The 12,293-nt window shown below is 42.4% G+C and overlaps 1 protein-coding gene across 3 annotated transcripts in view; it reads right to left on the minus strand.

Moving 5' to 3' along the window:
* Window positions 1–12,293, minus strand: part of LRRC32 (leucine rich repeat containing 32) — a 45,086-nt gene that overhangs the window by 11,941 nt on the left and 20,852 nt on the right. For 2 of the 3 annotated variants that reach the window (XM_044287636.1, XM_044287637.1), the window contains exon 2: window positions 2,569–2,662. In XM_044287636.1, the coding sequence (XP_044143571.1) occupies window positions 2,569–2,662 (94 nt within the window). Of the gene's footprint in view, window positions 1–2,568; window positions 2,663–3,199; window positions 4,231–12,293 lie in introns of those variants that run through there. The other variant, XM_044287638.1, reaches the window with a different exon arrangement.

The raw sequence follows: 12,293 nt of genomic DNA on the forward strand, positions 1-12,293 counted from the left end.
GTCTGGTGAAGAGAGAGGACTTGGAAACAGAGGCCTAGTGGAGGGCTGAGGGGCCACGAGGCTACGTGTAGCCAGACCTCTTCCCAGTATGGATTTGTGTTTGATGACCGGATCTGCTAAGGCTTGGAGCCTAAGACCCTGGGTATAACCTGTGCTTAGAGGTGAGTCAGGGAAAACTACTGTGTATTAGTTAGAGCCCAGACGGGCAGGTGTTTATTTCCTTTTGATGCTTATGTTTGTGTGGGTGCTGAAGTGCCACAATAAAGCGCCAGTTTAGACATTAAATCCGGTTGTCTGCGAAGAAGTCTGTGACTGCGACCCCCTGGGACAGAGCGATCCCTTACAATATATATATACACTGAGCAAAAATATAAACACAACACTTTCGGTTTTGCTCCCATTTTGCATGAGCTGAACTCAAAGATCTGAAACATTTTCTACAGACACAAAAGACCCATTACTCTCATATATTGTTCACAAATCTGTGTAAATCTGTGTTAGTGAGCGCTTCTCCTTTGCCGAGATAATCCATCCCACCTCACAGGTGTGGCATATCAAGGTGCTGATTAGACAGCATGAATATTGCACAGGTGTGCCTTAGACTGCCCACAATAAAAGGCCACTCTGAAATGTGCACAGTTTTGCCTTAATGGGAAACCATCACACAACATGGGACGTCATGTATCGTTAATGGCCTTTATCCCATGTAACAGTACCCTCATTCTGTAAGGGGTAACATATCCGGAGGTGCCACCATACACTCTCCAGGACGGCTTCATCGGGGATTAACCAGCGCATATAGATGTAGCACTAGCCCTATGTACCCTGATGAATCTGGGGCTAGAGTCATTGTCATATCTGTAATTGACATATCATTATTTTCTAATTGGTGACAAGTTTTGTTATGCAAATTGAGGGGACAGCCATGGGGTCTAATGTGGCCCCTAGTCTAGCTAGTAAGGTGGTAGCATGTATGGAAGAACAGTATGTCTATGTATCCCACCACTTCAGTCATGTGCGGAGGCGGTGGAGATACATAAATGTAGTGTGGACGGGTACAGTATGTGAACTACAGGCGTTTCATCTGTTCTTCAGTGACATTTATTATAGGTCAGACGTGATGACATCATGTCAGGCAAGGTGATGTAATTAAAGGGAACCTGTCACCTCACATGTAAAACCGCCAGCATTACCTTATAGTAGCCCCCAGTCTGTTATTAATGATGTGTTTGATCCGGTAATCTGATGCTCCATACATAACAAAAACGATGTTTTAATCGCCATCAGCGCTATCTCGCCGGTCAGTCTGAAGTCAAGGGGGCAGCGGCGTCCTTGCTTCAAGTCAAGATAAGCTCGCCCCCTAACCGTCCCCTCTTCTGTGTGATTGACATCCTGCATGGCGGACTGGGATCGCGTTAGTCTCACGCATGCGCGGTGCGCTCCTTGTTACTGCGCGATCCTGGCTCCCGCAGTTAGCCGGGTTTTATCAGCACACCGCGCATGCGCGAGACTAACGCGATCCCAGTCCGCACTGCAGGATGTCAATCACACAGAAGAGGGGACGGTTATGGGGCGAGCTTATCTTGACTTGAAGCAAGGACGCCGCTGCCCCCTTGACTTCAGACTGGGGGCTACTATGAGCTAATGCTGGCGGTTTTATATGTGATATTTGGGGTGACAGGTTCCCTTTAATCACTAATTGCAGGTATGAATAGAGAAGAGTGTCAGTCTACTCCTAACATATTATAAATCATCAGTATTCCGATAGATAGATAGATAGATAGATAGATAGATAGATAGATAGATATGAGATAGAGAGATAGATAGATAGGAGATAGATAGATAGATAGATAGATAGATAATAGATAGATAGATAGATATTAGATAGATAATAGATAGATAGATTATATAGATAGATAATAGATAGATAATAGATAGATAGATGATAGATAGATAGATAGATAGATAATAGATAGATAGATGATAGATAGAGATAATAGATAGATAGATAGATAGATAGATAATAGATAGATAGATATATAGATAGATGGATAGATATAGATAATAGATAGATAGATAATAGATAGATAGATAGATATATAGATAATAGATATATATTAGACAGATAGATAGATAGATAGATAGATATGAGATAGATAGATAGATATGAGATAGATAGATAGATTGATAGATAGATAGATAAGGTTTCCCTCTAGGATCCATCCACAAAATCCTGCCTAGTACTGTCAAAAGTTTTCTTTCTGGGGTCAGAGGGATCAGACTTCCATACTTTGCATATTAAGATCCTTGCTTATAGTCAGTGAATGGAACCCCTGACTGCTCTCCTCCAGGGCGTGGACCTGTGTCCGGTGGTGATCACACAGGTTTCAGCACATTTATCAGCCCCCCTGTCACGAGCCGTGCACCTGTGTGTCATCACATCTGGAAATAAGCAACATCCATTCAGTGACTTCAAGCAGAGCTCTTAAAAACCCACAATGAATGTAAACAACAGGTATTTCATAAGATGACAACAAATTAGCACGGACACGAAATCTCAGCTCATACCGATATCGCACAAGGCGGCTTCTCTTCTGCGCGGTAGGTTAAAGACCCTTCATTCACCATTGTCAGTAGTAGTGGAAGATATAGCAGCATGGCTCTGTGCAGGGGAGAAAGAAGATGTATTTAGATGGGAAATGATGAGAGTTGTTGTTACCCAGCAGCTGGAAAGCCACAGCTTGGAGGCCACTGATATAAAAGATATTGTGAGAATGCATGCCATCCCTAGGAGGGACTAATGAAGCATTTAGATCTTCCATCCAGACGTCCTGGGAGAAGGAAGTCACATTGTTTGTTTTCTCTGAGAATGCGGCAGTAAATTCCAGAGAGAAGCATGAGGAAACTAACAGGAGGCAGCACCCATCTGTATACACTGCCGAGAAGCCACGCAGCACTCCAGGGGTTAATCAGATTATCTATCTCTCTATCTATTATCTATCTATCTATCTATCTATTTATTATCTATCTATTTATTACCTATCTATTTATTACCTATCTATTTATCTATCTATCTATCTATTTATTATCTACATATCTATCTATCTATCTATCTATCTATCTATCTATCTGTCTATCTCATATCTATCTATCTATCTATCTATCTATCATCTTTTTTCAGTTACTGGCTCTTTCTTACCTCTTCAAACATTGCCACTTTCTCCAGAAATGTCCTTACTAAATGCCCCGTGAAGTTGCCCTCCAGGGAGCAGAGTCAGGAACCCCTGGCCTTCTGGGGAGATGTCCTCCAAGTGAAATGTGTTTATCAGCGATTCACACCAACTAAGCCAAAAAGCACAGCCATTTCCTCAAGCATTCCAACAAAAGACATTCTGGATGTTTGCTTTCTTATTCGGCTCCACTGAGGAAGTTTCCTGTTTTCAAATTGCTTTTAGTTTCTTCATTTCGGTCAAAAGAAAAAAAAAAAACAAGGAAATGTGTATGGAGATGTGATCTACCTTATGTGAGTCAAATTGGTTAACCTCAAAAATCTTCAAAGTGAAGCTCCACCTAGAAGTCCGTTTACTAATCATATTGTGCGCATGTGCTTTAGCAATTGGTTTCTCTAGAAGCCTATAAACCGGTTCTACATCTTCAGTGACAGCGCTGCAGACATGGTCCTGCCAACAGAATCCTTGTTTTTGGCAGTCTGTATTTCATGGGAAAATCTGCTCCGTACCTCGTAAGGACAGCTCCTGTTCTCTCTGTACTTATTGGACACAGGGTACCGCTATGGGGTCTCAATCGACCCCTGATATGAAAGTGGTTCATTTCCAGCATTTTACATCTAATGAATAGTGGAGAGTGCCATCAAGCCCATGTGATATGTGCTACTGGAGCTCCTAGGGTGATGGTATCTCATAAACATGGTGGTTTATATATCTTGTCTACCATGTTCTGCTGTTTTGGTTTGGAGCTAGCCTCAGATTGATTTCTACAACTACTGCCACTTGACAAGATTGCTTTCTTTGCCTACTATGCAATTATATACAGTACAGGTAAAGCGTTCTGTAACACAGCATTTAATATTCTATACATTGTGATATAATTAGCAAATTTCCAAGACCAGAAGCAAGACGAGAGACAATGGTGATAAGATTGTCTCTAGTCGGAAATTTTATACACAATCCAGTAATCCGGAATAGATGAGAATCCACCTTTGATCAGATACAATTGCAAGATTAGATATATAATTGCTAAAATTGCCATAGTTTAACCCCCCTGACATATAGGTGATTGTGTCTTTGGTGTTGCTCTTGTCTTATTTGGCAGGAGAACCAGTGGTCCCCTCAGGTATGGGGCTTCTGGCACAGTTACAGCTTCTGCACCCCTGGTACCCACCTCTGCCGCTCACGTGGCACACTATTGTTCTCGTGGTTTCCCTTTAGCTTGCCCATGTCACCTGCCCTCGTCTGATGTGACCAGATTTCACAGCTGACTTCCTTTTTTATTTCAGGTGATTTCCAGTTAACATTAAACATTGGGTTACAAAGTCTTAGTCAACAAGTCTCCAGGAAAGAAGTGACTAATGTCAAATATTTATTTCTACATTTTGCATGCAATAAATTATTATTATTATAATTGAAATTGATTTTATATGGCTATATATGCATATTCTGCAGAGTGCATCAGGCAATGTCTCCAGTGGGCCTCACCTTTACTTTTGCTGCGCCTATAGCTCTAGGACCTACATTATAGTCATAGCTGGATTAAGATATGTGACAGCGCAAAAAGTTTGGTGGGACCCTCTGGAACTCAAACCCCACCCGACTCCTGATAGCTCAGTCCTCTCCACCGAGCCAGCAACTTCCTTAGATGTAAGTAACAGTATCACATGCATGTGTCTTCACCAGTACACAGCTTCATAGGATGGTTGAGAAGCCATCAGTGGAACCGGGATATCCTGAAAGGTGGAGGTCCCAGGGGTGAGGGGTGTATACACTGCCATAGCCACCAGAAAACACTTGTAAAGTTTTGAAAGTGACATCCCGTTTTTTGGGGACCACTTACAGTTTGCTACAAACCTCTCCTGATAAATGTAGGCTCCAAGGTTATAATTACCTCCTCAAAGGATCATTGATTTACTAGATAAGTAGATAGATAGATAGATAGATAGATAGATAGATAGATTATAGAGATGGATAGATAGATAGATAGATAGATAGATAGATAGATAGATAGATAGATAGATAGATAGATAGATAGATAGATAGATTATAGAGATGGATAGATAGATAGATAGATAGATAGATTATAGAGATGGATAGATAGACAGACATATAGATAATAGATAGATAAATAATAATGAGATATTCGATAGATATAGAGATAAATAGATAGATAGATATGAGATAGATAATTGATAGATATGAGATAGATAGATAGATAGATAGATAGATAGATAGATAATAGATAGATAGATAGATAGATAGATAGATAGGAGATACTTTGTGGTGATACTTTTAATTTTCCATGTCACTATCTATAATAATAATAATAATAAAAAAAATATATCTGCAGTTTTTGCACTGGACACTAAGCCTAATAATAGGCGGCACTTCTTGGTTTGTACAGATCACTTTACTTCAGTTATCTGCCTATCATTACAGACAGGGTTAGAATGACAGATATCACCTCTGCGTATAGATAACACAGGATCCACCTTTCACAATAAGTGATATGACATCTTATCTGCCCCCTCCTGACCTATGCACAGGTCACAGAGACCTCTCCCATAGAAATCAATGGGGTCCCCTCCTGTAAGTTGGATCTATGGTACATGTGGCTGCTGTAAAGCATATTTCTAAATGCTGTTAAGAACAGTTCAGTCAAAATGGCCGCCCCCATAATCAAGTTCAGGAAACAGAATAAAAAAATCTGCAATCAAAAAACAAAAACAGATTAGAACAAAAAGGATATGTGTCGCTATCTCGTTTTAACTAAATCGACACATTCCCTTTATGGCACCTCTCCCATGGGAGAGGTGCCTGAACAATAGGTCTTTCAAGCTTGCTAGATCCTGCAAAGGTGCTATAATCCATTTGTCTGCCTGCGCACTGACTTTTGCCTGATTCCTGGATTCTGACCCTGTGCTGCCAGCCCTGACCTTTGGAATGTTTCACGGATTTGCATGAACTCTGCATGCCCTGACCTCGGCCTGATATTGACTACAAGTTTCGCCTGATCCCTTGGTGCCTGCACCGATGTATCTGATCCCCGTGGGTCAGCAACTAACAACACAGAAACTACACCAAGTGGTAATCGGCCTGGTGGCTCCCTGCAGCAAAGGCCAAAATCCTGTATAGGGGTAAAGGGTTAAAACCAGGGGACGGCCAGAATAATGACCTTAGGTGTAGCCCAAAGCCAAATCCATTGATTGGCACAGTGGTTCCACAACCTTTTTCTGTGACAGATAGATATGAGATAGATAGATGTTGGGTGTGTTTAAAGGATGGACCTAGGTCACCAAGAAGGCCAGGTCTACTGGACACATGCCTACTGCATCTTCCTTATAATCCAGCACTGCTCATACTGAGATACCTGGTTCCTGGAGCTCCTGTGATACTTAGCCAAGTAGAGGACAAGGTGAATATACAACATAGCATTGTGGGTTTATAGGGCATTTACACACCTATGAAAAACTAAGGGACACCCGGTGGGGGAGGTGTAATTGTTGTTATCCCTGGTTGTCAAAATTTGAAACCCCTTTGAAAAGATCACATGTAATCTGCAGGAGATCCCAGAAGCAAGGATTTGATTCCCCTACAGCACCACCACAGGGCAAATGAAGCATTACATCATGTCCAGTGAAACCAGTGGGCTGTGGGGACACACGGAGTCCTCCAGGGACAGAGACACTCTTTGTAATTACTCAGGTTAATTGATAGAGATCCTGAAAGAGAGAAAGGCAGGACATTTTTGAATTTTCATTTTTTTGGGAAATAATCTCAAGTGCTGCCCACCACGTGCCCTAATTTTGATCTTGCTCATATTATTGGGCTGAATAATAGCCCTGGATGCGGCCACGGGCACCTTTGTCATTTAACACCTGGGTAGAGAATAGACCTCATTTTTCAAGGTTGGGTGATGGGTCCCATCTTGGAAGTCCTAAGAAATATGGTGGACTGACTTTCTGATGCCCCAGCAATATACATTGTAACCTTTTTGGGCAGGACCAGACACCTGTAACTGCTTTATAACAGTTGGCCTCCATAAGGAAGGCGTGGTGAGACACAGGTGGGTTCAGAGTCACTTGTGAAAAATAAAAATAACGTCTTAACGAAAACATCTGAAAGAAAATTCCAACAGTCGGAGAATCAAACTAGTTTTTCCAGAAAAGTGACGGTGGAAATCCGTCTAAGGGCATCGTCTCCATCAAACCATTCCTTTACTGATGATGATTTATGACAATGACATCAGTGTTCTGCAGGGTTGATATTGCGGCCATGCTTTCTCATGTCCTCGCCTGTGCCTGGGAAGAATAACAGAAGATATATCTATGGGAGGCTTCAGGTAAAGCACCAGTCGGGCGTTTACTAGTAGATTTGTGGCATTAATTGCTGGTTTATGGTTTATGAGTTATTCCCAGGCAATAAAATGAGGTGTATTGTTATCTAATGGGGAGCCTCTCTAAGATCTGGAGACAGAGGACACTCTTGGCACTGGGGAACATTAAGGTTCTCATAGGATATGAAAGACTTTATGAATGCTTATGAGGAGGACACTTCAAGAAGATGTCTTCAGACCTGCAGTAAAGAACAGGTTGTCCAAAGCAGTCAACTTGTTACTCTAATCTCGTAGAATACAAAACGTTTGTGATTCACTCTGCACAAACTGTTGAAAATGACAGACACTATTTCATATTTCTACAATTGGTCTCTATACCTCTGGTCTCTATACCTCTGGTCTTTATATCTCTGAGCTCTGCTCTCTCTATCTCTGGTCTCTATACTGAGCTCTGAACTCTATATCTCTGTTTCTATATCTCTGTATTCTGATCTCTAAATATTTCAGCTCTACTATATATATCTCTGAGCTCTGGTCTCTATACTGAGATCTGCTCTCTCTATCTCTGAACTCTGGTCTCTATACTGAGATCTGGTCTCTATATCTCTGAACTCTGGTCTCTATATCTCTGTATTCTAGCCTCTATATCTTTCAGCTCTGGTTTCTACATCTCTGAGCTCTGGTCTCTATATCTCTGAGCTCTGATCTCTCTGCCTCTGAGCTCTAGACTCTACATCTCTGAGCTCCGATTTCTATATCTATGAGTTCTGATCTCTATATTTCTGAGGTCTGGTCTCTATATCTCAGAGCTCTGGTTTCTATATCTTTCAGCTCTGCTCTATATCTCTAAACTCTGGTCTCTATATCTCTGGTTTCTATATCTCTGTATTTTGGTCTCTATATCTCTGAGCCCCAGTCTCTATATCTTTCAGCTCTGCTCTCTCTATCTCTGAGCTTTGGTCTCTATGCCTCTAGTCTCTATATTGAGCTCTGGTCTCTATATCTCTGAGCTCTGGTCTCTATATCTCTGAGCTCTGGTCTTTATATCTCTGAGCTGTGATCTCTATCTCTGAGCTCTGGCATCTATACCCCTGAGTTCTGGTCTCTATATCTCTGAGCTCTGGTCTCTGTATCTCTAGTCTTTATATCTCTGAGCTCTGATCTCTAGCTCTGAGCTCTGTTCCCTATATCTCTGAGTTCTAGTCTCTATATCTCTGAGCTCTGGCCTCTATATCTCCTTGTATCTTATTCTCGTATATTTCAGCTCTGTCATCATTCCTCTGATCCCTGTAGCATTGAACTCTATATCTATATATATCTATTGTCACTCTCCCAGTCCCGCTCCCTGAGCCGCTTCCATTTTTTTTTTTACTTTACAGAACAGGATACAGTTGAATGCTGCAAGGGCTATCATTCTGCTTCAATTGAAGATCAGATCACACGAGCCCCTAGGATCTCCAGAAGTCAACTTCTCCAATACAAGGAAAAGAAAGAGAACCAGCGCATACCTCTGGTTGTGACCTACAACCCACAACTAGAGGTACTGAGGAAAACTGCCAAAAAATTACACCATGTCCTACATAAGGATGACCGGCTAAAACAATTTTCCAAGATCCCCCCTTACTAGCTTACCGACAACCTTTAAATCTGAGGAATATTCTGATCAGAAGATCATTGCCATGGACCACACAAAAAGGAACCCATCCCTGTAATATAAGAAGATGCAAAACCTGTTCCCATATAATGACAACAGATAAGATCCAGATCTCCAACACACCACAGGACTATAAGATCCCTTGGACATTCACATGGTCTACATCCAACGTTGTGTATCTGATTATCTGCACTAAATGTCCTGTTGGGGACCTCTATGTTGGAGAAACAGGACAGAAATTTAATGCAAGGATGAGGTTCCACCGACACCCAATTAAAGAGAAGACACTACACTTTCCTGTGGCCAAGCATTACTGTGGCCAGGGACACAACGAAGAACATGACATGAAAGTTCTCATATTAAAAGGTATCTTCAAATCTCAAAGAGACAGAAGAATTTGGGAATAAAAATTTATAACACTGCTTGACACTTTGAATACTGGACTGAATTTGTCCCCGGGATTTATGACAGACTACAAGATCTAAAGAGTCTTCTATAGACATAGTGGGGGCACCAGGTCTCTAAGATAACATCAATTTAGAGACCATAAAACTTTCACACCACTTATCTTTAAGATAATTAAGGACTCATTCTCAAGATCTTTGATATTCTGTTGTCCATTCATTCCACCATGTCTCTGTTCTTATTGTATATATAGCTGTTTCTTCATACATTCTTGTAGGACTCCTGATGAAGGGACTGGTGATGTGTCCAAAGCTCGCTGTGTAACATCGTTGCTTATATTTTTGTTACCCATTACAAGGTATCAAACCTGCAAGACTCTTATTGTGTTTCTCTTAATGTGAGAACTAAACTTGCTTTCTTTTCTTTAAATTCTGGATGGATCGGAGAACGGATGGCTACAAAGCCTAACTGAATTAGGTGTTTTCCATGTCACATGTGTAGCTGTAATCTCATGTAATTAGCACCAAGTGATATCATGTTGAAGCTGTTATCAACAGCCTGCTATAATTATTGTATTACAGTCCGGGGAACACACAATGACTGGTGACCTTCTTCTTCATTTACTGGAAGTAGCAACGTCTGCTGAACCTGCTGTATGTAGAGGAGTTTCCACCTCAAGTCACCGATTGCTTTTTCAAGGTGGTTTCCATCCTCAGCGACTTACTGTAGTACGTTCCATCCTTACTGCACTGAGATATGACACAGACACATATATTTCCTCAGTTTGGGGTTGTCCCTACAATGTGTTCTGCAGGTGATGGCCACAACTCCTGGGTAACCATGGCCATGCCAAAGCTGGACACCAACCACATATATACTGTGGAGTCTGTGTGCCACTCCTTGTAACCGCTGTCCGCTCTGGCCTAGAGAAACTTTCACTCTCAACAGAGGACCCTTGTCTCTGAACTCAAAATTCCCTGATGGGGTGTATGGAAATGGGGTTTTGAACCTGAGAACCCCTTTAACCCTGTCTTTGATATCACACCCTTGAGTGAGGATTGACTTGCATTATCTGTTTGCCCTGACCACAGATTTGCAGAACTTCGCTTCTATCTATATGTTCTGGTACCGCTCTTTGGATTTCCTGGCTGCTACTAATGAGGACCACTCTGGGAAAGTCACCCAAAAATTTACTCTTGGAAAATTTGTATCCTCTGGAAGGACTTTCATGATGAAAAATGGATAATCCATTAGATTTTAATCCTCAGTTGAGCACCAAACCAAAAACATTAGTAACTTAGTAGGACCGCGATCTGTCCACCAGCTTGTCCATGACATCCTCCAGACTGTCCCCCAGGGGTGGATTGGCCATAGACCTTACAGGGAAATTTCCCTACTATTTTTACTACTGTGTGGGGGAAACTACTGTATGGGGGAAATTACTATATAGGGGCAGTGTGGGGAAAATTACTGTGGGGGGGCATTGTGGGGAAAATTACTGTGGGGGACAGTGTGGGGGAAATTACTGGGGGGGGGAATTACTGGGGGGGATTACTGAGGGGGGCAGTGTGGGGGAAATTACTGTGGGGGGGCAGTGTGGGGGAAATTACTGTGGGGAGCATTGTTATTGGAGGAAATTACTGTGGGGGGACAGTGTGGGGGAAATTACTGTGGGGGGGGAAATTACTGTGGGGGGGAAATTACTGTGGGGGGGAAATTACTGGGGGGGGGGAAATTACTGGGGGGGATTACTGAGGGGGGCAGTGTGGGGGAAATTACTATGGGGGGCAGTGTGGGGGGGAAATTACTATGGGGGATTACTATGGGGCAGTGTTTTGGGGGCGTTGTTATTGGGGAGGCACTGTAGGGGCCATTCTATTATTTCTGGGGACACTATTCAGGCATTATTGCCTGGAGCACAGTATTGGGTGTTATTATTACTGGGGGTCTCTAGGGGACATTATAGCTGCTGTGGACACTATATGGACATTTGGGGTAATTTATCAAACTGGTGTAATGCAGAACTGGCTTAGTTGCCCATAGCAGCCAATCAGATTCCACCTTTCATATTTGACAGCTCTTTTGGAAATCCAGTTCTACTTTACACCAGTTTGATAAATGACCCCAATTATGTCTATTAGGGTCACTATTTGTTCTGCAGGATAGTACCTGGGACATTGGGGGGCACAACGGGCACAGCATTGGGGGTGGCAGCAGGATGACACTGTGGGGACACCAGGATGAGGAGGTTGATGGAAAAATTGAGAAATCTAACGTGTCTGTGTTACAAACTGTAGAGACGAGATGCGGCTAAAATAATTTGTCATGGTGGTCTGGGTCAAATGGAGGAGAAGAGGAAAGAGAAGGTCTACATGACAGGAGAGGTATGTGGTCAAGTATTAGGGGGGGGCAGAGAAAGGATCCGCCCCGGGTGCCAAACACCCTGGGCACGCCACTGATGGGAACTTAATCAGGGTCCGTTATTCTAAGCCGGGCACCAACAGGCAAAAGTATACTTTCCTAGGATGGAAACAGGAACAATTGTTCATATCCTTCTAAAAAACCCTTCTCTCCCCCACAAGGGGGGTTCCCTTCTGATAACTGTGGATTCTCAATGACTGTATCAGAGAAATGGGGTGAGAGGGTCAATGCGGGGCCACATAGTGAG

This window comes from Bufo gargarizans, chromosome 3, assembly GCF_014858855.1.
Source record: "Bufo gargarizans isolate SCDJY-AF-19 chromosome 3, ASM1485885v1, whole genome shotgun sequence".
NCBI lineage: Eukaryota > Metazoa > Chordata > Amphibia > Anura > Bufonidae > Bufo > Bufo gargarizans.